At 41.0% G+C, this 26960-nt stretch overlaps 1 protein-coding gene across 1 annotated transcript in view; it reads right to left on the reverse strand.

The window, feature by feature from the left end:
* Window positions 1–8582: 8582 nt before the first annotated feature.
* LOC143375739 (octopamine receptor beta-1R) overlaps window positions 8583–26960 on the reverse strand; it is a 100122-nt gene continuing 81744 nt past the window's right edge. Inside the window, exon 4 of the mRNA XM_076825146.1 lies at window positions 8583–9551. Coding sequence (XP_076681261.1) covers window positions 9245–9551 — 307 coding nt within the window. The 3' untranslated portion in view covers window positions 8583–9244. The remainder of the gene's footprint in view (window positions 9552–26960) is intronic.

Genomic DNA, 26960 nt, shown 5'->3' on the forward strand with positions numbered 1-26960 from the left:
ATAAGAAGCGCAATTTCGACAGCCGTGGGACACCATTTCCACCGAACCTGGACAAATCACCTGTCCGGGAATAATTCGCGCCGACTACGGTGCCCAGGAGGCAACGCGTGTGTAGCTCGGCAATCCAATTAATTAATTAAGGGAAAGTCGTCGCGGAAGGATCAGCCAGCGCTGCTCCAGGGGAAGAAGGTTCATTATTTATCCCGGTTGGCGAAATTCACGGAATGATTCGTCGTTCCTGGAGAACGCGGGGCCACGCGAAACTCGAACGGAGCCAGTTTGGAAACTCTATCAGCTAATGAGGAGGGGGTCGCGCACGAGCATAATGCCGTTGATTGTGATGAATCGTCCAGCTCCCAGGTCCATCCCTCGCTCGACCAATTTCTCGCCCCTAAATCAGAGAATTCCGGGGAATCTCCAAGGGCTGTTTACTCCGGAGCGATGGCCGTCACTCTTTATAGCTGCCGGAACCTGATTTTCCCCCGCGAATTTCACCTGACTCGAGCATTCCGGTCTAACGTGGATTCTACGCGTGCGACGATTGTTAGAAGGGTTACTCGGGATTTGGATGTGGCAGGAGATTCGTTGCGCGATGTTACGGGGGGTGCGTGAGTGGACGAGGACATTTTCAGGGGAGTAGATCAATTATTTTTCTGGCGTTGAGTGTTGTGCTTTTCGGAGTGAAAGAATTCGATGAGGAAAGGAACGTGGATTAGGGGAGACCGGGGCTAGTTGATACAGGGGGCAAGTTGATGCAGTGGAATTATCTCGACACCGTATATATGTAACTCCATTTCAGCGAGATACGTGAAAATTATTGTTCAATTCTTTCCTACGATCCAGCGTACGTGTGTGTACATTGACGTTAACAATCGTTTCTCAACTGTTTTCGTTTACACAATCTTTTAAATTCAAAAGTTCGTTTAATATCAATTTTTATTTCCACTTTTTAAAAAATAAATTTTAACTTTCCTTGAAAATGGTCAGAATTATTGACCGAAACGTTGGAGACTGTTAAAAAAATGTTTCAAAATTGAAATTAGTTTTTGTTTAAATGTTCGAAGGACCGAACCAGTGCCTCGAAACAATACTCTTTTATTTGGAACGATTTATGCGGTCGAAATTCAAATTATTTTGTTTTCGTTTATATAAAGAAAAAGTAAATACAGTATTTCGTCGTTAGCGGCTCGCTGGGCGGGACCGGCGTTGAGCCCATAGCGTGAACAGAGCCCTAATTCCGAGTGCTCGTTTCTCGCTTCTTTCTGGCCGAAGGGGGGGAGCGAGATGGAACACTGCGTGCGCGGCGAGCATGCGCGATGGTCGCGCACGCACAGGACAGAGTGTCAGGCGTCCGAAAGACGGAGCGAGACAAAACATCAACGCGTCGTCTGTGTCGTACCGTCCTCGCTCGCTTTCAGTGCCTCTCGCTCGCTTTCAGTGCCTCTCGCTCGCTTTCAGTGCCTCTCGCTCGCTCTCGTTCCATCTCGCTCTCGTCTTCGCCGGACAAGAGTGAGACAGAAGTGGTGGGGATAGCGAAAAGTCCCTATCGTGTACACCAAACCGAGCGCTAAACGAGGAAATACTGTAGTTTTGATACATCCAAGTTGATCGTCCAAATAACATTTTTTCATTCATTTTGTATGTATTTTCTCAACGTTTCATTTACAATACATTAAAGAGGAAGGGCCAAAGTATATTTTAGCATATTTGTTATCAAGTAATTAATTCAAACAGAAATGAAAATGATTGAAAACTGAAAAACGTATCAACTAGCCCCGGTCTCCCCTACTCTGGCTTTCAGGACAAAAGGATTCGATGGCAAAGCTTAGGACATTTTTGGGAATACACCTCCCATTTTCTAACTTCGATTGTTCTACTTTTCAGAACAAGAGAACTCGTTGAGGAAGGGAAATAAATTTCAGAAAAAGGACGTGGAGTACTCCGCTCTATAAAATCAAGTAATTCAATTAAAAACAGGATTTTGTATAGAGATATGCTCTGTTGGGATACAGCATTCGAGGGGTAGTACCTGTGGATAGTAAGCATTCATACAATGGAGGTTAGGATAATGGAGGGTTGCAGTGGTTGATTTGGTACGAGAGATAACAGCACGTCTGCAAGGATACGGAATTAAATCGTATAATAATAACAGCAACAGTATTGGCGGTACCATTTACCACATATTGAATTTTAAGATAAAGGGTCGTAACTAACAAGGGGAGGACACCATCGTGGTAGACACCGATTTTTATGAATTTCGGCACGCTGGATCTATGTCGAAAATAAGTAAATAGGTGTCCGAGCGTTTCTGCCAATGGGTTTTAATAATAGAGATATTTACATGTAAATTATTAAAAATTTCATAGTGGCCGTGGGGTTTTAGTGGGTAAAAATCCCACACTACCCTATCATCCTCGGGAGATTCCCTTCTGGAGCCTTCGGGGTGCCTTTTGAAGATGTCTCCACGTTAAAAAAAAACTTTATGAATTTTTTTGTTATAAATTATTTTTTTTATAATTTTTTTTTTAACTTGGGGAAATCTTCAAAAGGCACCCCGACTCCTTCAGAGGGGAATCCCCCGGGGGCGCGAGGGTAGTGTGGAATTTTTACCCATTAAAACCCCACGGCCACTATGAAATTTTTAATAATTTACTGTATATATCTTTATTATTAAGGCCCATTAGCAGAAACGCTACCTATTTACTTATTTTCGACATAGATCCACCGTGCTAAGGTTCCTCAAAATCGGTGTCTACCTCATGGTGTCCTCCCCTTGTAAGGGAAACTAAATTGAAAAAAAGAACAAAAAGATTATTATTGGTGAATTTAATGAATTATTTTCTTATTTTCATTTTTCGTGTCCTTCACGAAAACGATTTGTAATGTTAGAGTTCTTTTGGTCTTCCCACTCCATTTAGCTCTCGTTGATTTTATTTTAGTCCACGCTCGATTACAGTCGCCACGAACTGCAGAGTTGCTGCAGACACAGTAGGTACACAGTCTTTCATCAATTTATCCTCTCAATTCCTTAGTCTTTGGTGGCTTAGAGTATCAGTATCATTTGAAAGGCAAGGTTTCGTCGAATGGTGCCCGTTTGCCAGTGATTCCACTGAGACCAACAGCAATTTTCTTAATGCATTTGACTCCGCAAGATTAACAAGATATTTCGAGGTCCCCACTGAAGGGCAATCCTGCGATAACTTCCTCATAAACGATGCAACAGAAAATGCTCCACATTACGAAGCAACAATATGTTTAATGGATCATTCCATTAACACTCTGAAATGGAATGCAGAGGTATCAAAGTGCATTGGGGGTACGTAAGAAAATTAATATTTTAAGGTAATCTGTGGTATCAAATCAGAGACATTTAATGAATTCTGTCTGGAATAAGAACATCAGATGCCAGTAAAGAATATCGCATTAAATTTGGGAGGTCCGAATATTTACATTTTAATATGAATTACGACTATTTCTTACAAAACATTACATTCTTTAATAACCTCGTTCGTCTTTACCTCGAGTTCTTTGAGCTTCAAAATCGATTAATTCTCTTCAAAAGAAGTATTTTCTTCTTGGCCATTTCCTTGTTTATGTTCGCACAATTGTCAAATTGTTTTCCAAGCTGTAAACATCGCGTGGTACATGGAAATATTATTACAAACACATTCTTCATCTTGTATATCTCGGAAACTGAAACTTAAAATCTCTCTCCTTCAATCCTGGAACGTGCGGACCATAATTGAAACATCCTCCGCTAAAAAGGCTAAAAAGCGAGCAACTTGCAGAACAGTATTACACGAACCGCGTCCATAGATCATCTAATAATATTTTCATCCCCAGGCTTACAGCTTCTGCAATTTTTCTTCCTCACCCCCGTGTTCCTATACTATTTTTTTTTTTTTAAAAAAACTCCTTTGAAAAATTGCATGCAACTTTTGCGCACGACTTTCTCGACCACGGTGTCCACATCCTTAGCTAGCCTCACCGAAGGCAACCGTGCTGTGTGTACATGGCCCGTGAAAAATTTATGGAGGCGTTCGTCTTCCACCGCCCAGTATAAATCTTCGTCCAGTAACGAGCCCTCCCTTTTCATAAAAAAATATCGTTTCCCCATTTTCCCCGCGAGATACAGAATGTTCCCCGTTCGAATTTTCATTCAGAGCGCGCAGCTTCCCTGGCTTGTCGACGTATTGAAAAGCAGCGCGGCGTCCCGCCACCAGAGAAGATATTTTTTTCACATTTCTCACGGCATTGCCGAGTGTCTTTCGCCCTGGGGGTGCGCCGTCTATTCTCTTTTCAGGCGGTTTACTGCAACGACGATCGCGTATTTGTTTGCAAATTCCGAGACACACATCCCTGAAATTATTCCCATCTGTTCCTTTCACTAGTTAAGGCTTTCTTTCCCCGGTTCCGAGCTTTAAATATTCAGTCCCGTATTTGCGAGCCGTTACTCGAGAATCCCGTGTCTGAATCAAACATGGAGCAACTAATTCGATTTGTAATGTTAATGGCATTTACTTTATCGAATCACTGGCAAAATGGCACTTTATTAAATTTGGGAACGTCGTTAATTTTGTATAAGTCACTTAATAGGATCCGCACCGCGACAGACGCAAACCAGTTTCGATTTCCAAGTTAGAATTGTCGGTGTCCTCGAATAATTGAGGAGCTTGCAGCAAGACGGGGGCTGCTCCATCTTTACCAACTTCGAGTAAATTGGAACGACGTAAGTAAAGAGAACACTAATTGAAGAATATATATCTTCACACGATAAGTAGTAGTTATTGAGTTGATAGTTTTTTATTTCTAGTTTTGGCCCATAGCGAAAATGCCCAAAACAAAATATGGCACAAAACAGTAAGAGGTGCATGTTCAAAATTTGCAATAAATTTGCATTAAACTCATAATTCAAAAACTGTAATAAATGAAGCTGCACCACTTTTGCTGCAAGGTCCTCAATGAATAAACTTAGTGATCCTCTAGGGACTGATCGGAACAATCTGTATGGTCGCTGATTGGTTGCCACCATTTGTGGCAAAAGCAGAAGTAGACAGAGAGAGGAACTAAAAATGAAAGAGACAGAAATTCGGGTAGAAAGAGATAAACAAGCAGCTTGTTTATGTTTTTCATGGGAGCTTTTCAATAATAAGTGATTATTGTAGCTGTGTTTAATTTTGTTAGTATCTTAGAGTAACATAACCTATTCCGTAAGTTATGGAGGTTGTTATCGTTATTTTCTGATAAAATGGGAGGTTGCTGTGTAGATCATTGCACAAATTCAGCAAAGAAAGGTTTTTAAATGTGTAGATTATCTCCAGAACTTTTTTCTTACGATTCCAAACTCATTTTTTTATAAAAACTTTAGAGTTCACGTCATAAAAATTGTAGCAGTTAGCATTTCCTCGAAATGTTCATAATATTTTTTGTACATGTTCTTAAAATAATGTTCTTCTGAAAGTATGACATTTTATACGTTTTAATGACCCATTAAATTTATGAGATGGCTTTTCTAATATTTCATATAGAATCTTCGGTGACTAATATTTTAAATACTGCATATATACTGAGTTTTGGTAGTTTTAATTTTATATATAACATAAGAAAAAAATCAATTTTAAAATTTATATTTTATGTTATTCAAACTTTTGCGCCAGAGATAATATTTCCGGTTTTGCCACAAATGGCTGCGGTTATACCGGTCACTCCCTGGACATGGTGTAATAGACAGGTGTTTCAACTCCTGTTCAGAATGTGTGACTTTTTCATCCTAGTCCTTCTGGCGGCCGGCAGATGTCGTGGCTGTTGTAAAGGCATTTACATATATATACAGGCCTGGTATGGAATTCCTACTCGTAGTGGAAGGGGAACACGCCACGCATGCGCGTGATGACCCTGTGACGTCAAACCAATCGACGCCAAGGTTCAATCAAATGACAGCGTCATCACGCGCATGCGTGGCATGTTCCCCCTCCATTACGCGAAGGATTTTTCTGGCAAGCCCAGTAATACCATTAAAATCTCTACTACCACAATCTCATTAACACAAATGTATATGCCTTCTAAGTCACAACGCCTCTCGCGGCGGCCAGGGGAACTAAACAGAAATCGGCACACAAAATCGCTGGGGTAAAAGGTACAGAGTCGGAACACCTGTCTATTACACCGTGCTCCCTGGAGGATCACTAAGTAAACTGCGGTTCGGGCGCCATCTTGAGTGCCCTGCCGCAGCTAGCGATAACAAAATGGCGCCCAGCCTTGCCGAGCGTCTTCACCATACGCGTGTATGTACAGCTGTCGCTTTTTTACTGCGAGATATTACGTGTTTACTGTTCCAAAGTTCCTCTGCGTACACAGGTGTCCTCTTTGTCTCGTAATCCACGTTCCTTTCGCGTTCATCGTTTAATTCCCCGTGTCAACACCGACCCGAAGCCCCAGGGAACTTTCGTATTCCGAGTAAATTTCATGCCCCAACGAGGCGCTCCAGTCGCAATCGTCTCTCTACAGGTTTTACAGACTTTTCCGTCGGGGTTCAATTCCCTTCTGTCTGGCTTTGATAAACTCTACACGAGACAGCGAAGATTCGTTAGTTCCCGCTGTAATTCGTTTCTTTGTGGGATATCAGTCCTTCTGCTTATCCCACTTTTTAATTGAATACACTGACTGTCGTTCGTTTTTTTTTTTTGGTGTCTTTAATTAAGTGAGAGGTTTTTCAAAATATTCTCCATTTAGGGGGGAGATTGCAGAGAAGAAATGATGGGGGTGTTGAGTTAATTGCGGAAGCTAACAAGAGAAAAATATTTTACACGTATTTTTTGGTATCGGCAATCATCCATGTTGAAGGGGTGAAAAGAGCCCCGATAATTGGGGGTTGATAAAATATTTTCTGAAATTTTCTAAAAATTGAGCAGGGGGTTGGATTCGTTTTTAAAAGACACGAGTCACAAAAAATTTGTTCTATGCCCAGTAGTTCTCGAGATATTACAGAAAATATGTTTTTGACCTCCAACTATAGGGGCTGTTTTCACCCCGTTAACGTGGATGAGTGCCGATATAAAAAAATACGTGTCAAATATTTTTTCACTATTGTGCAAATCTGCAGAGTCTCGTCAAAATCGACTCGTGCTGGTTCGATATGTTCCCTTGTGAGAATGAGAAAGTAAGAAACAGGAATTGATATAAGTACGAGGTGTGATTTAAGAAGGAAGTATTTTCACAGATTAAACCGTTGACGACACACTAAGTTTTAGGAAAACGTTAAAAAATTACAACCTTTCTTTATGTTTCTGTTTTACTACATAAATCTGTATAAACTGGAATGAAACACTGTTTTTCGAAAAAATGCGTTTACTTTTTATTCTATCGAATGTAATATTACGGAGGTGGAAATATGAAACTGTTCGCAAGAAACGTAATATCACGAAGGGGTTACATTGAAGCCTAAAAAGCAGCTATCATTAAGATTTTTTTTGAGCAAATGATAAGGAAAATGAAAAATGAGATAATATGTAGCGACAATAAGAAATATACATATAGCGGTTTTGCGATATATAACAAACTGACCTCGTTACGGAAACTTTTATACTCAATTATTATGTAAACAATAACATATTTTCTTAAAATCTTTATGATTTTCACAAAAAACCATACTACAGAACATCCCTGCATATTTCATTAGTAAATATCACATACAAAATGAAAATGTCGAGTTTTGTGCTCTAGGTCCAACTGCTTTGCAGTTATTTTGCCATTTTGTTCGAAAGAAAGAAACAAAAATTTTTTTCGTGCACTTCAATAGTTGTACAACAAATGCTTTGTCATAGATTTTTAATTTTCATTATCATTTTCTAAAAAAAAATTCTTAAAAATAGCTGCTTTTTTAGGCTCCAAAGTGGTGTAACCCCTTAATGGAATTGGGCGGTTAATCGAAGCCCCTTCCAAGATTTCCCCCTCAAACAATTTATTTGATCCCAATACTCTCTAGCATCCAGCGCACACGTTGCTACAAAAAAAGAAGAAGCGGGATATCTTCAGTGGATGCGATTTGAATCACCCTGCTCCATAGAACGCCCCACTTCGCGCTCCCCCGAGTACCCAGAACGCAAGAGAATGTTGTTAAGGGCGAGGAAGGGACTTAATAAGCGGCGATCCGGGAAAGAGGCGCCAGCGGATCCGGAGGCGACGTTATCAAGCCAATCTAAAAGTATTATTCAAATCAGATCGTCAATCCGTGCCGAGGGGCCAGCAGCCTTATTTACGAACTTAATAAAGCTTCGTGACGGAAATAGACGAGATGGCCGCGGCAGCCAGTCTTCGCCCCTTTAAAATAGGTCGACCTCGCTGGAAATCTCCTTTCAGGACGCTTCTTCGGGCATTAAACCTTCCTTTTAATAACGTATGGCCCGGCCAACCGACGTGGATGAGGCGTACACGTGTAGCCAGCCTCTCCGAGCGAGACTTACACCCTAGCTACACGTGTGTCGAGCACGCCCAGCGTCCAGGTGCAGCTCAAGACGAGCGCCGCGGCTTAATTAACTTGTCGGCGGTGAAAGGGGCGAAAGGATTGAATGTAACGAGGTAACTGAGTCACGCCTAAATGAATCGCGCCGCGATTCAGTGGTATAGGGCCCAAGGGATTTCCCTTTTGGTAGAGATTGTTACAAGTGATATGTATACCGTGTTAAATCCTAGAGTGATATGGCGATGCAGGGCTTCATTCAAGTCCACGTTACACTGAATTCCTTTCAAGAACAAAGGGCAGGGTCAGGTTGAATGGGGTCCGCGAAGCAGAACATGTCCGGAAGGACTGCAACTGGGATCCCCTTTATCGAGCGGCCGCGATGTGAACCAATCGGCAGCCCGTGCCGAAGGTATTTCGTTTGGCCTGGAATTGGAGGATCAACGACGGAGAAAGAAAGGAAAAACGTCCCCCAGATCCGCTCCGTGGGATGAACGATACACGAGTCAGCATGGTAGACTCTAATTGGCGATCAAAGTACTCGGCCATCGGTGGATGCATGCTGATTGGCAAGCGAAACAATTCTTTCCGGAGTCGCGCGTTTTGGCTACTAATTGGCGAGCGACACGGTCCTCGCTGAGTCACGCGCGTCAGCTATTAATTGGCAATCACCGGGGCCCAGCTCCGCCGAGAAACTACTGTACACAGTGTCGAAGGTTAACAGGGCCGAAGCGGCCGATTGTCTCTGTTGTGTTTGGCAAGCGGGGACGCCAGCGTCCACGCTGCTCAGATGCAGGCCTCGATGTGCACGTTGGTCAGCTCGCTGGCCCTCAGCTGGTTGTTGACGTGCAGCTCGGAGGAGGCGTTGCTGTGCACCAGGTCCTGCTTCCTGTGCACCTGGTGCAGGTCCCTTACGGGGCCGATTGCCACGCAACAGGTCTCCAGGGTCTTCTTGAAGGCAGCACGGAAGTCTCGGTTGAAGTAGGCGTAGATCAACGGGTTTAGCGCGCTGTTGAAGTAGCCCACCCAGAACACCATGGCGACGACCGCGTCGCTGCTCTCGCAGGTGTCACAGAGCGACGTGATGATGTACCTGTCGGAAGAAAGCGAAGGGACAGGCGTGAGAAAAGTTTCTGGAGGATCGCGATGCCGGGGGTCGCTGAGAAGATGAATTTCAGGGGAGGGGACTGGAGGAGAACTGGATCACTCCGTGGCATCAGTATTCCGACCTGGTGCCAGGGATTTCGATGCAATTGGAGTATGATGGAGGCCACGCGGAATTAGGGGGGGTTTAAGTCATCATCTTGCTGGATTCGGAGTGGCTTGGAAAATATGGGACGTCGAAGTTCGCCATTTTTGCATATTTTGGGGAGATGTAAGAATGGACGGGAATTTTATATTTGATGCTGGGATTTTCATGAACTTCGAATATAATGTAGTCCACGGGAAATTAAGTAGGTTTAACAAGGGAAGATCCCGAACCCGGAAATTCAAAAAATTTTGAAACTTTGTGGCTATGTAGGGGATTTCCTCCTGATTACAACGCAATTTTTGTTTGCTGCCCAAATCCACTAGGGGGTGTAATAATTGACCCCCGAAAATGCGGTTATTTTCCGATTTTGTGTTATAACTCGTGAATTATTTAAAACAAAATATGATTTGGAACAACAAGATCCATTTTAATTTCAACCATAATTTCTTTGTTATAATGACCCAAAAATTCACAGCTTCTTAAAGGATCGAAACCAAACAATAATAAGTAGCACAACCAAAAGGAGTCTAAAGAGACCCCGCATTAGGGTGGCCCTTATTTATTATTTGTTCTCACCCCCTAATATGGTTCCCTTTCACAAAAAAATAGTCCCTGAAAAAGATTGATGCAATCGGACAACAAGAAAGTGTGTCGACCAGGTCTTAATGTTTAGACTTTATCAATAGTTTGAATTTAAAGAATTTTTCAAAAATGGTAAGCCCTATCGAAATTTTGTTCAAATAATATTGAAAGAGCATTCAATTTTCTACAAATATGGTATATATATTTTTTTCGTACTTCCTACCATTTTTTAGATAATAGCTTTTGAATATAGAGAGGTCCGCGCCTTGGGCGTACCACCTGCACAACGTAACTGTCTATTCCCGCGCAGTGCCGATCTCGCTATATTCAAACGCTATTATCTAAAAAACGGTTGGAACCACGAAAAAATTGTATATACAATAATTGTAGAAAATTGAATGCTCTTTTAGTATTATTTGAACAAAATTTCGATACGACTTACCGTTTTTGAGAAATTCTTCAAATTCAATTTTTTTATGAAATGGAACCGTATTTGGGGGTGGGAGCAAAAAAATCGCATGTTGAAAATAAGGGTCAGCCTAACTCCGCATTCGCCAAGCAAAGGTCAAGGCACAGCGTTTCTCGCCCAGTAGATTCGAGCCTCGTTTCCCCGGCATTCGCAGCCTCGTGATCTTTTTAGCAGCGCGAAGCACGAGATTCCAGCGAAGAATTTAAGAATACCGAGCACAACCCTCTCAATCCTCCACCCCCTCTGTTCTCCACGAAGCAGAGGAGCCTGGAGGATCGAGGCCAGAGCCGCTGAATTTCTAACGGTACGCTCTGAATACCAGCAACCTCTGAACCGCGCGACCCTATTGACTCGATTTAAAATCGATGTAACTGCTGGCAGCCGGCTGCCAAAATACTGAGCGGCCCTAGAAACAGTTTGGAACGGTTCCCCCGTCTCCCCTATTAATCTCCATTCGACGGATGCCCCAGGGTTGAAAGCGAGACAATCTGCTTGGCCCGAATCGGCATCGAAAATTGTTTCCATTGTCGCCAGCCGGGGCGGATTTATTGGCTGGCTTCGATCGGCCATCGAGCCACGCTTCTCATTGTCGAGATTTTTCCCCCCTTTCGCGGCGCCAGCGACGAAGAACGCGAGGCTTCTCCTCTCGCCCCCTTTCGCCACGGGCTCGAGCAAAAGGGCTCGCCAGACAATGCGAAACGAGCCCTCTTTGGCGAGCACAATTTAAAACCCGCACTCCTTGCGCCTGCCACTTCGTTTTATTGTCTCAGCTTCCTGCACAGCGCCAGCCCTAGCTCCACCACGGATCGAAGCATGCCTGGGATAAGCGACTCCGCGCCGGCTCGCGGAAACTTTCTGGCTTATCGATGCGCTCGTCGTTGTCGCTTATCTTTGAGAACGTTTCGCCGAGAACTCAGCCGAAGTCTGGCTGTTGTTCGACGGCCCGCGGAAGTTGGAGTTCGAGCGGGCCGGTCGATAGGTTGGGACGGGATCCAGCGCGCTGCGAGCAATATTGAAGCCGCAACATGGCGAGCCATGTCGCGTGACGGGTTCTCAGAATATTCGGTGAAATGCTTCTTGCGTGGTGGCGGACATTGTGGAGTCATTGAGGGATTTGTGGGCAGTTGCGCACTGAGGACTTAATCCTGGGGGAGCTGAGTTGAACGGATAAAAATATTTTTAATGCAAATTCAATAAAATTCATTAGGTGATTGTAACAATCTATTTAAAGAATAAAAGCCAGCTTTATTTTCTTTTTACAAAGCCTCTTCTTTGGGGGCTACTATTTGTGGGTGAAACGAATCTTAGAATGAGGGAATTGGTGACTTTGAAAATGAAAATTTGAAAGTGGTCAGGTCGACTTTGTTCTTTTTGTACCCATAAAAAACTTTAAAACAATACAAAAATTACGCCAAGTACATGAAAAAGTCGAGGATGGAAAAGAGTATTATCAATTAAATAAAAAAAAATAGAAGAAAATAATATCACAAAAAAAATAGAAGATAATAATAATTACAATATAAATTCTTTTTGCGAATAGTAAATGTTAAAGGAAGGGGTGGCAGAGTTTTATTTAGTGTTTCTCCGTAATTAATGGTTCGGTCGGAAAATTAATTGCCTTGTGTGGGATCAAGAACCGCTATAAAAGGGAACCCGGAATAAGAGACCTCGTGTCGACTTTGGCGGAGTTGGTTAGGCGCCTGACCAGTACGCGGAGGATCCGAAGATCCCGGGTTCGAGTCCCGTCGCCCGAGGTTCATTTTTTCCGTGGCTCCCGATCACAAAGGAATTACAAAACCCTACCCTTGCAATGTTATCGGTTAAGTCAGGTGTTGTGTGCCTGCCTCGTCTTACATCCCGAGTTGAATAAATAAATAACGAACGAATTATTTTCTACGAACTGATGTCCAACTTGGGTTAAATTCAGGGAGGAAGGTTAATGTGAAAATCGAAACGGAAGGATCAGCCACGTAATAAATGCATACATAAGTACGAGGTCTTGAAATAGTCTTCTGCCTCAGGCTGTTATGTCACACGTTACGTCACAGAGGGGGTAGTTTATGAGAACAACGGCACGGAAGATCGCAGAAAGGAAAAGCTTGCAGACGAGTGGAGCATTAGCATGCACAGACGAATCGAACCCCGCTCGATCATCCCCCTATGGGACAAGTTTGATCACTTGCTCGGAACGGAGGTGGACCTTCACCCTTCCTGTTCCAATTTTAGCACGGAACTATAGCTAAGGTCGTGCACTCGATTAATATATCGATCACGCGCGGACGAATGCAAAGACAACAAGGAATGGGAAATGGAAACGAGGGGTTGCACCATTTCGGTAGATCTTCTATTTATTTGTCCGCTCGTTTTCAGTGTCGCGAGAATAGGGTATAGAGACGAAGAACGAGTGATTCTCGAGGGTGAACGATACCGTTCGTTACTGGGCTTCTAAGGCGAGGCTCCCGCCGCGAATTCAATGCGCCTTGGACGACCGCCATTTCGCTCGTGGGGCCCTATTCGACCGCGAGAAAGAAGGTTTGCTCATTAAAGGTCTCTGCCTCGTGACACCAGACCAGCCTCCAAGAGTGCGCTTTCAAGAACTTTTCCAACCTCTCTCAATTGCAAGACCTCCATCCTCTGTCTATCGATCCCCCGCAATAGAGGTTCCCGTTGCAAACAAGGGTGGCGGATTTCCAAGGAGCTTATTGGCTCCAATCTTATCGAAAGTGAGGAAGGATAACTGCCGGAGAATTATCCAGAAGAAATTGTGGCGCAAGTGTGTTCCGGGGAATTTGTTCGTGGCTGAAACTTTCGCCGTCGGCGCCTGCCTGATTAATTAAAATTCTAGCAGGAACGTTTAATGCTAGAGTTGGAAACAAAGTTTACCTGCTCCGTTTGGGGAAATTTTAAGGGCATCTGGACAATTATTATTGTTGTTATTATGACGACTTTATTGCGCGCTTGAAGCGAGCTTTGTCGAATCTTGATGAAATTGGTGGCGTTGCGATTTCAGAAATTTCTTTGTTGTTGCATTATTAAATGAGGAGAATACAGGTGCAATCTATACCAGTGGTGGCCAACCTATGACTCTCGGGTCAGACGCTGACCCACGAAGGCTTTTTAAATGACCCACGCGCTGATTTTTATAAACTTATTTTTATATTATACAATAGAGAACAAATAATCGAAAATAGTAAAAAATTAAAAGTATAAATATCTAATGTCGAATTTAGTGCAGAGGCGCCACTGGGCATGGTGTCACCTGGTGCTGTAATTCATGGTATCATCCCATTGATATAATTTTTCTGACGTCGACCTTTATTTTTTGCTCTTCACTTGCGAAAGTAAAAGTTGTAAAACAAATAGGAACCTTTTTAGAGGATTTTTAAAGTGGGAACCCCAAAAAAGGGTTAACTGTAAAGTTTTTCTGTTAACAAATTTTCGGTGTTTCCAAATTATTGGTACTCTGTTTATCACCCCCCCCCCCTCTTTTCCAAGTGGCGCCACTGACTTAGTGACCCACGGGCTAGTATTAAAAAAAATAATGAACAAAATTTGACCCACTTCTCAAGAAGGTTCTAAGATAAAAGAAGAAGTCCTGACTGACTGACTCATCAACGCCTAGCTGAAACCGTTTAACCCTTAGGATCGTCAAATTTGGAAGGAACAGTGTTTTCATCACATAGGCATCCACTAAGGAAGGACTTTTGGAAATTCCATCCCCAAGGGGGTGAAAAGAGGTAAAATGTATCTTCTCAGATTCCTCAAAATCTCTTAGACCCGAGTAGATATCAACTTCGTTTTTTCTTACAAAGGTTACTCACACAAATGCCTAAAAACCAATTTGAGGATTTTGCCCTAATCAAACCCCAAGGAGGGGAGGAGTGAAAAGGGGTGAAATGTGTTTTCACGGATTTCTCAACATCTCTTAGGCCCAATTCGATATCGATACTTGATTTTAGCCTAACAAGTAACAACACAAATGCCTAAAAACTAATATCTAAATTTTTCCCGAACCAACCCTTAAAAAATCAAATCTGGATCTGGTAACAGATCTTTTTGTAACATTTCATACTAAGTGTACATTGAATTGGGACGTTTTAATTTTTCAATGGTAGGTGTAAACCAACATATACATGTTCGTTATACAGAGGTTACTTTACAGAAATTACTTAAGGGCGGAACCTGGTTTAGGATGATGAAAAATCGATTTTTTTGTTTTTTTTTAATCGATAGTATTACTCATGGAGAATGTATTCCCAAAGTTGCAGACAGAAATTCGAAGCAGCTTCATAGATACAGCCGACGGAACAGATACGTGCCGCGCAGATATAGGTACGGGTTGAAAACTTTAAACGCGTTTTTCTCGAAACCACGTTTTCTAAACTTGTGTACACGATAAAGAAAAATTTATTTCACCGACTGACTTCACCCGGGGCTTTTTAGTTACATACTGATCAACTATCGTCTATGAATGAAAAACATTTATGCAGAAATTAAATTAAACCATTTTTTTTGCATAAAAACGTCGAAATTTTTCCATAAAAATCGTAACTTTCTCGTTACAGTCCCATAACTTTGTCCATCGTAGACTTTTTTTTTTTTTAGTACATCGACGACATAAATTCATGTCAATTAAGAAAAAACTTCGGTTTTTTTATTTCGGGCAAAAATTGGATCCCCTAGGATGCACAGAATTTAACAACTCCGGCGGCGCGGCGCTACGAAGATATACTTACCAATAAAACAATATTAGCCCTTCGTTGACACATCTCTTTTTTTTATCAACTCTGACATACCTGGGTGGCTCACACCCAGAGCAATTTTTGAACGACTGCCATTCTCATCTAAAGAATCCAATCGTCATGAAAAAAATAATGAGTAATTTTCAAGGTCTCTAGAATGTATTCCAATAGTTTTTTTTATTGAAATTGTATCACAGTTTTTGTGGAAAAATTCTAGATTACCATATGTCGAGAAAAAACGAAGAAAATCTTTAAAAAATTGTAACTTTTACAAATTGCAATATTAGAAGCTAAAAATTTACAGGCTTTGTTGTTCAGATATAATATTTTGAGAAAAAATTGTTTATAAATCGGCTTTGAAGAAACGGTATTTACTTTGCATATAAAAACTACAGAACGTCAAAATCAGCTGATGGGTGGCTCCCACCCAGTGTGAACGAAGGGTTAAATGAAATATTCTTGAATAAAAAAAGGTTTCTTATTGTCTGAACACACAGTAAAGCACCCTTAAAATTTTGGAAAGATTCGCTTTATATTCGTTGAGAAAATAATTCTTAAAAATCACCGTGTTTGCATCGTCCTAAACCAGGTTCCCTCCTTAAAAGCACAGCTATAAAATTAATTCCCTCCAATTATTTTAAGGTATTTTGTTACCTATACTGCTATAGATGTCAGTCTATTTCCAAGGTAGCTGCATTTGCAGATTTTGCCCTGAAATTGCACTGTTTCACCAAAGCCTCCAGAATCACTCAAGTGCTTTGTCACGCAGAGCAAACGATCACTTCCCAGCGTTGAAAAACATTGAAGGAAGCATCCGATTCACGAATCCTCTAGCATCCTTAGTGAAGCCCACAGCTTAGGTAGCCTGCGTAATGAAATCTTATAAATATCGAGTTTTCGAATCCGATGGCAGCCTCTTCGATCGAACGGCAACCATTTCCCAGTCACTCTGCAGAATGCTTGATCGACCTCGCAGATCAAATAGATTTCACTCTATGAAACTGCCCCGGCGTGGGCGAAATTGTTAGCAGAGATACGTGGAAACCACTTGCCAGGGGAACCTGTCGATTTCATCCGCCACGGGGGAGGACCATCCAGGCCCGAATCGATCCAGAGCTGAAAAACGGCGATTCCGTCTTCAGATACCCGACCTCATCCGTTGATTCGTTGGAAGTGCCAGGAGAGCCGGGGCAGTGAAGGACAGACGAGTTAATAAAGCGAAACGTACACGATCCAACACCTCGGCGAGTACGAAAATCGCCGCATTCTCCTGTCGACCCTGTTCCGCGCGGCGCATTCTTCGAGCTTTTTGTCCTTCCTCCACGCCCGCCCTCCTTCGCCACCACACCCTCGGCGCTCGCAGAAATAATTCTGTCCGGTGCTTTTGTTCCCAAAGCTTGGAAAGACGGACGAATTTCTCGAGTGGAACGCTCGTCCGTTTGTTCGCCTGTGAACATTTCCACCAATGGCGCTCACATCGGCGATGACCCTTTGGCTGATTCTAACACTTTGCCTGGTGCAGCTTCTGCAGGGAACTTAGGGTCATCGTAGGTTTCTTTGGAATTTCTGTGGGGAGTAGTTTCGTTGCAAATGCCAAAGAAGATTGTTCAGTGAGGCAGTTTTGTCGATGATGAATGTGAAATTGAATTTAAAGTTTTATGAAGGTGAAGTACTCTTGGTTTTATAATATGAAACGATTTACGTTGTGATCCAAAGGTAGCATAGAAGAATTGTTCATCATTTAGAGAATATGCATTTTATTATTATTATTATCGGTTTTTAGTGCTCATTATAGGAAAATATATGCAAATTCAGTGATATAGTAGAAATTAGAGTAAAAGACGAGGCTGTACACTGCGTTCCACATTAGAGCGTACTCGTTCCGCGCAGGGATACACTGTTGATTGGTAGTAATCCGGCAGGGAAAGCGCTGCGACCAATCGCGAAAGTGCTAGGATCAATCGCGTGTGTCAGATCCGTGGGAGCTGCGCAGATCGGTCGCAAACCGGTAGGGGCGTTGGTACGCTCTTATATGGAACGCAGTGTAGTTTAACCACTGTTAAGGGGGAGCACCACTGTAACGGCCGGAAAAGTAAGCAAGTAATTTTTAAGAATTTACGACACCAAAAGTAATTTTCAAGAATTTTTTTCAGGAATAATTTACTGTTTTCATATAAAATTTTTATTACCTACCTTTAGTACAGTGTCTTAAGAGACTATAAAAAAATGAGTAGAGAAATATGTATAAATTTTAATATATTAATTAATCTTCTAGACCACTCACGCGCGCTGATAAATAGGATGTGTAACTATGGAACAGCAGGTTCGAAATGAAATTTCATTATTTTCTTATAAACTATGTGAGTGTATACTCCCTGTCATTTAAGAAGGAACCTGCCGACGGACGAGTTTAGACCGGTTCTGCGCAGGTTGACGCTCATTGGTGCCGGGAGAAGCCACTATTGGCTGTACCCCCACCAACGCTCTTTCGGAGCCAATCAGCTCATTCTACATGCGCGAAACGGGTTCCTTCTTAAATGACTTCTATAGTTTCCGTTGCACGTACCGATTTTTATACATTAAAATTTATGCATGTTTTTCTACTGATTTTTTTAAATAGTATCTTAAGACAGTGTACTAAAGGTAGGTAATAAAATTTTTATATGAAAACTGTAAATTATTCCTGTAAAAAATTCTTAAAAATAGCTTACTTTTCCGGCCGTCACAATGCAAATCGTCAAATCAAATTGTGCGTGAAAAATCTGACCAAAAAGTTAGCAAATGGTTTTATGTATCCCGTGAGTTTTGGTACGAATCTTCTTCTAATCTTGTCCACTATACCTGTGATTTTAGAAATATTCTTATGTTCAGTCGAAATAAAAAAAAAATCGACATCATGCTGCCTCGCAAGCCTCCAATCTCCTTTTCTATCAAAAACCAAGAGCTTCCAAGGAGGAACTCTGCAATGCACTCTATCTTCGAAAGATCGAAGCCCATATTCGCTTGTTTCCCAAGTAGCTACAAAATTGCGACTTTGTCCAGAAGACCCGCTTGCTAGTGGAAGCCGCATCACTCGACGTTTCCTCCTGTTTGCCCCCGTTCCCACCTGTTTCCTCGAGACGAAAGCTTAGGCTACGTGCTATTGAAGCACGGGAAAAGGTTACTCGGGAAAAAGCGCCCACCGGGAGGCAGGAGTTCGGATCGAAAAGGGAAGCTGGAGGGAAATAAACGGGGAGCCAACGACGATGGCTTCCATCGATTCGACGTGACGTCTGAAAACACCGGGGAAATGAATGTTTGCCAGCGAAGTTACGACTCATGTGCACAATATAATTCACGGGCTGAGGAACTGGGAGGTCCCCTCCTGGTGGGTTGGTGGCGCGTGTGACATTTTCGATCGAGTCGATTAATAACTGTTACATAGCGACGTGCCTTACGAAAAGTAGCACGTTTCAATTTTCTTAAGAAAAACAGCACGTCTGCCTTCGTTCTTACGAAAACTAGCACGTTTCGGTTTTCGTTGCGAAAACTAGCATGCTTGAGCGGTTTGCCACGTAGTATGTTCCCGACTGCAGACTGTGAGAAGCAGCATACAGTGGCTCGCATTAATATTCGGACACTTTTTAAAATCGCATAACTTTTTTAGAATTGGTCCAAACAACTTGAGTTTTTTTGAGAAGCTAGAAGGATTAGTTTGCTAACTGACACGTTTTGTCGTTTTGAAAAAAAATGTATTTGGTTGGAATAGCGAAAAGAATAGTAAAGGTCGATTTTTTAACTTTTTTTTGTGAGCTTGTAATGAAAATTCAAAAAAAAAAAAATCGTTTGTAGATTGCAGTAAGTTGTATACGTGCCTAAAATTTCATCGAAATCGGTTAACGTTGCTCCGAGCTACAAACGTTTAAAGATCGCAGAATAAGGTCGAGAATCGCGAAAATTCCCGAAATCAGCGATTCTGAATGATCAGAAATGGGGACATGAGCAGAAATTGTGACATTCACCTTAGTTTATAAAAAAAAATGAAAATTGATTTCGGACCTGCTGTTCCATAGTTACAGATTCGACCAGCTCGCGTGGGGGGTCTAAAAGATTAATTAATATATTAAAATTTATGGATGTTTTTCTATTTTTTTTTGTATAGTCTCTTAAGGGAAGGTTCCGGTCTAAAAGTCGATTTTTTTTTATTTCATTTTTCGAATGTTCAACCTTTTAGGAATACTTGTTTAAAAGGACTTGTTGAAATTCGTAAAATTCCCGAAGTTATACGCATTTGAGTAGCAGCAAATGCATGGGTAACACCCGGCCACTCGGCACTCACGTAAAACTTTAAACGCGTGTTTCTCGAAACAGTGTTCTCAAAACGGTGGGCCCTGTATTTCCAAAAGTTATTATCCGATTCGACTGAAACTTTTTTTACTTTGAAGAATATACTTCTGGCTAGGAGGGAAACCAGAAAAAAATACAAAAATTGAAAATTTATAATTTTCAAAAGCGTTGAAAGGGCGAAAAATACAGGGGAAAATGGATTTCAAACTTCAAGTGTCGTTATTTTCTTAAAAATTGTCATTTTGCATTTTTTTCTGGTTTCCCCCTAGCCAGAAGTATATTCTTCAAAATAAAAAAAGTTTCAGTCGAATCGGATAATAACTTTTGGAGATACAGGTCCCACCGAATTGGATGAATTTTTTGACGCCTTGACTTTAACGAATCCCCAGTGCCGTCTGCAATGATTAATTATAAAACAAAAAATATATTTCTATAACTCAAGACCTCCTTAATACAATGCAAAAAGTCCCATTAAATTATATATAGTAGTTTTCCTTGAATTAATTCCTAAAGATCACCTATTTTGGGGGGCTCGAGACCGGAATCTCCCCTTAAGGCAGCGTACTAAAGGTAGCTCTGGGTTATCATTTTTTTTATGAAAACTGTAAATTATTCCCGAGAAAAAATTCTTAAAAATGGCTTACTTTCCCGGCCGCCACAGTGGTGTTCCCCCTTAAGTGAGCCCTACCTGACTTATAAATTCTGAACTGCTTCTTCTACATTCTGCAGCGTGCATTACTTCTGACCACTGTAGTATATTTTATTGAAATGGAATATTTAAAACGTACCAAAGCCTATGAATAAGCCGAGAGCTACAAAATGGAGGGAATAAATTCTGCATTTCTGTTTGTTATTTCTTCGCTCTAGTCTGGCTGGGAAAATTGTTGCTCGTCCAAACATTGGCATGCTATCGAAAAAGAGATATGGACGCGAGGTCATCGGTCTGCCCCGATGTCACGAAGGTAAAGTTCGTGCCAGTTACACGGTTGGTTACCTCGATGTCAGTTATCGATAGGATTAACCCCGTTACCGAGTCAGCTTCTGGATACCAAGATGACCTATTACAAATCCACCAATGCCCGCGTTGCACAAGGCTTAAGTCAATCAGAATCGATACTCGGAACTATGTACGACAAGCTCCCTCGAAGCAGTCAGCGCGTCCAAAAGAAGCGATATAAATTATCTAATCGTTGGCACGTGTAAAAGAAGAAACACTGTAGGTGTAAATTCGATCGGAAATTAGAAGCGATTCATATTTAAATAAATTTGAGGATGTCTGCGATTAACATTGGAAATTTAAGATGACTAATTATTCGGGGGAAGAAAATGCTCGGTAATTCCTTTTAAGTGTCAAGAATAGCTGATTGAGTCTGTTGCAATGGAAATTGATCGGTTTATAACAGTGAAAAGCGAGTACAGTTCGCTAGGGGTGTTAAAAAGAGCAAACGAGCTATAATTTCTGTCGAGGATTAAGAACAAAATAGTTGAATCGGTCGTAAAAGGACGACGGGTTCGTTCGAAACGGCAATGGCCACTCAACGACCGAGCATAATAATGAATCAAACTTTAAATGGCCCCTGCAGCTAAATAACGAGTCGTTCGCGTCTGTTACGGTCTTCTGATGAAACAAAGTTCCCTGTTTTATTTTACGAACCACGCAGGATGTGACACATAAAAATCGCACTATCAACATCTCCATTGCTTTTGAAGATCTAACCAACACTTTGACTAAATGAATCTACATACTGTCTGGATCTGAGAGAAAATTACCCCAAAACTATTTTTCACCATTAATTTCCAAGTATCCCCGTCAAAGTCAGTCGATAAAAGACTGATAATTGAAGAGTCCTTGGAGAAAACACTAAGTAATATATTAATTTTTAATAATTATATTCGAACAATTTCGTCACAAAAAGGGGCCATTTTCATAATGGAAAATATAAATACTTTTAGTATGTTAATATGTTAGAACGTGCACGTAGATCTTACAGGGTCGCTAATTGGGACATTTACCTTAAGGGGTTAGACCACCTTGGCCAGATCAAGAAATATCGCATATTTGGGAATTTATTTCTAACAAGGGATGAACCCGAACCCGAAAATTCGATAAATTCTGAAACTTGGTGAATATGTAGGGGATTTCTTCCTGACTGCAACGCAATTTTTGTTTGCTGCTCAAATTCACTCGAAGGGGGTGAAATTAACCCCCGAAAATTCAGCTATTTTTCGATTTTTTGTTATAACTCGCGAAATGTAAGAGATGGAAAAAAAGTTTCAAGACAAAAGTTACTTCTTTTAATTAGATCTAGCATATGGTAAAAAAATTATTTTACACTTCACGAGTTATAACAGAAAATCGGAAAATAACCGGATTTTCAGGGGTTGATTACACCCCCTTAAAGTGAATTTGGGCAGCAAACAAAAATTGTGTTGTAATAAGGGGGATTTTCCCTAGGTATTCACGAAGTTTCAGAATTTTTTGAATTTTCGGGTTCGGGATCATCCCTTGTAAGTGACAAAAATAATTTTATCCATAAAAATTTTTCAATGGATATAGAGACATCTTTGAATAATATATAAAATTTTTGTTCCAATATCAAAACATTCCTAAAACTTTAACTGTTCTTTAAGTATTAAAGTGGTAAAAACTTTTTTTTTGATTGGTTGAAAAATAACAAAATAGTTACACTTTGAAGCAAAAAGCTCATTTTCGTGTGTTAGCAAATGGACTTTATTTACGCACAAGTCAGGTGAAAATTAAAATATCGAAAAAATTGACGGTCGGACGATAGAGAATACATTTAAGAACATCTGTGCAAAATTGTATAAAAATCCATAGAATTCTACTCAAATTACAGCGTGCACCGTTTCGGGAAGCGTGGTTTTGAGAAAAACGCATTTAGAGTTTTCGGAATGTTTTGATATTCGAAAAAAAATTGTATATATTATTCAAAGGTGTCTGTATCTTCATTGAAAAATTTTTAACGATAAAAGTGTCGTTGTCACTTAAAAATAAATTCCCAAAGATGCGATATTTCTTGACCTGGCCAAGGTGGTCTGATCCCTTAAGTGTCAAAATTAAAAGAAACAAATTTTATTTTTGGCACTTAGTGCTTTTTTATAAGGACTCTTCAATTATCCATTTCACACCCTATAATGACAAAGTACGTAGCCGCGTTAAGAATAGTACCCATCGCTTCAAAATCTTGAGAAAGGGTAGCTTAAAGCAAATGGCGTACTGAAAACAAGGTCAACTACCATATTGGTCCCTTGCATTCACAGAGTTAGTATCTAGGACACTTTGCAGCATCCCCGAAAGCAATAGAGGCATTTTGAGCCTGTACAGTTGCAAACCGCAGGACACTTGCCAAAAATGGCGGGGCTCGAGCGCTCGAAAGCTGGAGAAGGGCTGACAGTGGTGCTTTCAGGTGAAAATTCCATAGACAAAGGGATCACCGCAGCTGGTATGCTACAGAATACATTTGTCAGGATTGGTAGGACATTTCCGGTGGATCGCCAGCATACCAGCAGCGCTAATTTGCGCTTTAACGTCGACGATGCGCGTGCGACAGAAATTATTCGTGACTCGCGGCGACGAGCTCTGAAATGTGTTTGGAAATTTTCGTGACTCTTATGTAGAACTCAAAAATTTTAGCTTCTTGTTCCAAGTAAAAAATTCGGGGAGAAATCTTTCCCCGCCGCCGAAATAAAGGAGCTTCCTTTGTTGAGCAGTGGCGCCGTTGTTTTGCACTAAAAACAATTTTTAAAAAAATGCGATCATACCTCAAAGTATGTGCAATAAAGGCCTTGAACAGATTTTGAATTCCATGAAAGGAACTCGCATAAAAAATTCTCAAAATCAGGCTGCTTTCCAGGCGCCAGAGTGGTATTACCCCACAGTCAGTAATGAGCGGAAGGGAAGTGGACCTTAGGGTGGCCCTGATTTTCAACATGCGACTTTTTGCTCTCACCCCCAAATATGGTTCCATTTCATAAAAAAATTGTCCCTAAAAAAGATTAATGCAATCGGACATCAGGAAAGGGAGCCGACCAGGCCTTAAAGTTTAGAATACATCAATGGTTTGGATGGTACAGAATTTCTCAAAAATGGTAAGCCCTATTGAAATTTTGTTCAAATAATATTGAAAGAGCATTCAATTTTCTACAATTATTGTATATACAATTTTTTCGTGCTTCCAACCATTTTTTAGATAATTGCGTTTGAATATAGCGAGATCGGCACTGCGCGGGAATAGACAGTTACGTTGTGCAGGTGGTACGCCCAAGGCGCGGACCTCTCTATATTCAAAAGCTATTATCTAAAAAATGGTAGGAAGTACGAAAAAAATATATATACAATATTTGTAGAAAATTGAATGCTCTTTCAATATTATTTGAACAAAATTTCGATAGGGCTTACCATTTTTGAGAAATTCTTCAAATTCAAACTATTGATGAATTTATTCTAAACTTTAAGACCTGATCAGCACCCTTTCCTCTTGTCCGATTGGAGTAATCTTTTTTGGAGACTATTTTTTTATGAAATGGAACCATATTAGTGGGCGAGAGCAAAGAAATACGGAAAAAAAAATCGGCACATATAAATAACGTTCACCCTAGTAGACCTGTTACTTGTTAGCGAATATAGCAGCTTAATTTAAGGTGGTGCCAATTCATTCGGTTGGTAATTTCTCCGTTGATACAAGCCGATATATACGCGGGAGAAACAGGCAGAGGAATTTGGGAAATTTGGTTTATGCAGTGTCGTAAACTTTTGGTAATTCTGCCGTGTATATTACGCTCAGACTTTGGAGACTACCGAACTGTATTTGCAACGCAGATAAGTTATTTTAATGAAAATGGGGATTAGTTTCGTGCCCGACGTGTCTCGTTCTCACGGAGTTCGCGGAATTAGAATTAGGGGGTTGTGAAGTTGAGTCTGGATTGCCATCTTCCCCAAAATAAATCAGCAGTCATAAAACGTACCGAATACAACAAGTGTCTCTAAATAATTCCCCCTTTATTTTTCAAGAAATCAAAGAATCGAATTTTTTCACAAAACACCCCAAAGCCTCCCTCCATTCCAGATAATCGGATAGCGACAGACCGCAGATCGATCCGTCAACCGATCGAAATTTCGTACAGTACGATGCACAAGTTTGCGTTTGAGGTCGGACGATCAAGCTTCGAGAAAAGTACCGCAAGAAATCCTTGTCCGCGAGGGACTCGGCGCGAAGTTCCGCGACGCCACGGCCGCGAATCGTGGGAGAGAAAATGGTGCCGCGGCGTCCAGCCGCAGCGTTTCAAAAGAAGCATCGAACGTCGTGCACAAGTGTATATCCGTACGTCGAGTCCTGTGCAAACCACTTGAGATCGTCGGCAGCAGGGTGGCTGCTTCTTTTTCCACGAGGCGGTATCGATCGGGCTCTGCACAACCCTCGAACCCGACGCCCCCCTCCGCCCTCCACCGTCTACCGTGCTACCGAACCCTTAGGAATTTCGGGATGCATCGCAATATCGAAAGTAGCCGAGGTACTCGAAGCCCATCGAAATTCCATTCAAACGCGAAGGACCTACTTCCTAACGAAGGCTTTCGATTTTTTTTGTCTCTTTGTTTTTTGTTTTTTTTTTTTTTATGGAGGAGGGTCATTTACAGCGCGAGGAACGTCGCAGCGAGTGGGGGAGGGGTGATGAAAGGGTGGAGTAGATTGGGGAAAGGGGGAGTTTAATTTTCTTTTTGGCGGGAAAACGGCGAGAGTTTGAATAATTGCGTAGCTTCTTCTTCGTGATTGTTCTATTGTTTGTTTGAATAAATTGTTGGTTGTTCAGGGGGAGTTGTGATTTTAACTTTTGAAACTGTAATTTTCTTTGCCGAGGGAGCCACTGTGAAAATTCTTTTTTCCACTTTTTTTTGGTACATTTTCGTAATGTGTGGGGTCTCAAAAATATACCCGCACAGTTTCAAAGTGGGTCTGGAAAAATCTGGGAGCTACGGAAGGTTTTGTCCTCGGTTGCCCGGAAAGTTTATGTCCAAGAAAATAAATGTATCTGTTAAGAGGGATTATTAGCTTGTATATTTTTTAGAACTAGGTAGAGGACACTGGCAACGGCGAGATCGTATACACGTGATATCTTTGACTTGCGGAAAATCACTTCTGTTGAAACTTTATGCACGATCATCTCGAAACGGTATTTTTCAAACTGGGCGGATTAATAACTCATGCAATTTTTATCGGCTTCACTTGAAATTTTCAGGGAATATTCGTAATAAAAATATCTCCAGTTAAGCGTACAGGTGTTTTGATTGAATAATTCATCTGATCGTAATATCGAAGAAACGTTGATTTTTAATACCTTTACCCCCAAAGTCCGCAATTTCTTCAAAAATTAATATTTCTTTAAATCTACACGCTTAGCCGAAGCTATTGTAATATACTTTAAGGGGGTACGCGGGCAGTAGACGGCTAAAATGAACGGTTCCGTCGAAAAGAGGCGAATATTTGTGAATTTTTTTTGAAGAAGCGAAAGCGTATACTTTTACAGAACTTTTTGCGTTTAAAAGAGCAACATTTAAGGAACATTTGGTAATTTTTTCATAGAAAAATATTTACGTTTATAATAAAATAACATGCGACATCCAAAAAGCATTTTTAAAAATTTGGTTTTGCGGTGAGCACTGCCATTCGGAACCAGATTATCTAAAATCAAAAAACAAAAATGATTTCGTTAGTATATTAATGTATCCTCAGGTTGACGGAAAGAATTTTCCGAAATATTAAGTTAAAACAAAATGGTGGCTATTTAAAGTTGAAATCCTGATTTTTTCGCGTAATTTTTGCAGGAAAAAATCAGGATTTCAACTTTAAATAGCCGCCATTTTGTTTTAACTTAATATTTCGGAAAATTCTTTCCGTCAACCTGAGGATACATTAATATACTAACGAAATCTTTTTTGTTTTTTGATTTTAGATAATCTGGTTCCGAATGGCAGTGCTCACTGCAAAACCAAATTTTTAAAAATGCTTCTTGGATGTCGCTTTTTATTTTATTATAAACGTAAATATTTTTCTACGAAAAAATTACCAAATGTTCCTTAAATGTTGCTCTTTTAAACGCAAAAAGTTCTGTAAA

This window comes from Andrena cerasifolii, chromosome 13 (assembly GCF_050908995.1).
Source record: "Andrena cerasifolii isolate SP2316 chromosome 13, iyAndCera1_principal, whole genome shotgun sequence".
NCBI classification, from domain to species: domain Eukaryota; kingdom Metazoa; phylum Arthropoda; class Insecta; order Hymenoptera; family Andrenidae; genus Andrena; species Andrena cerasifolii.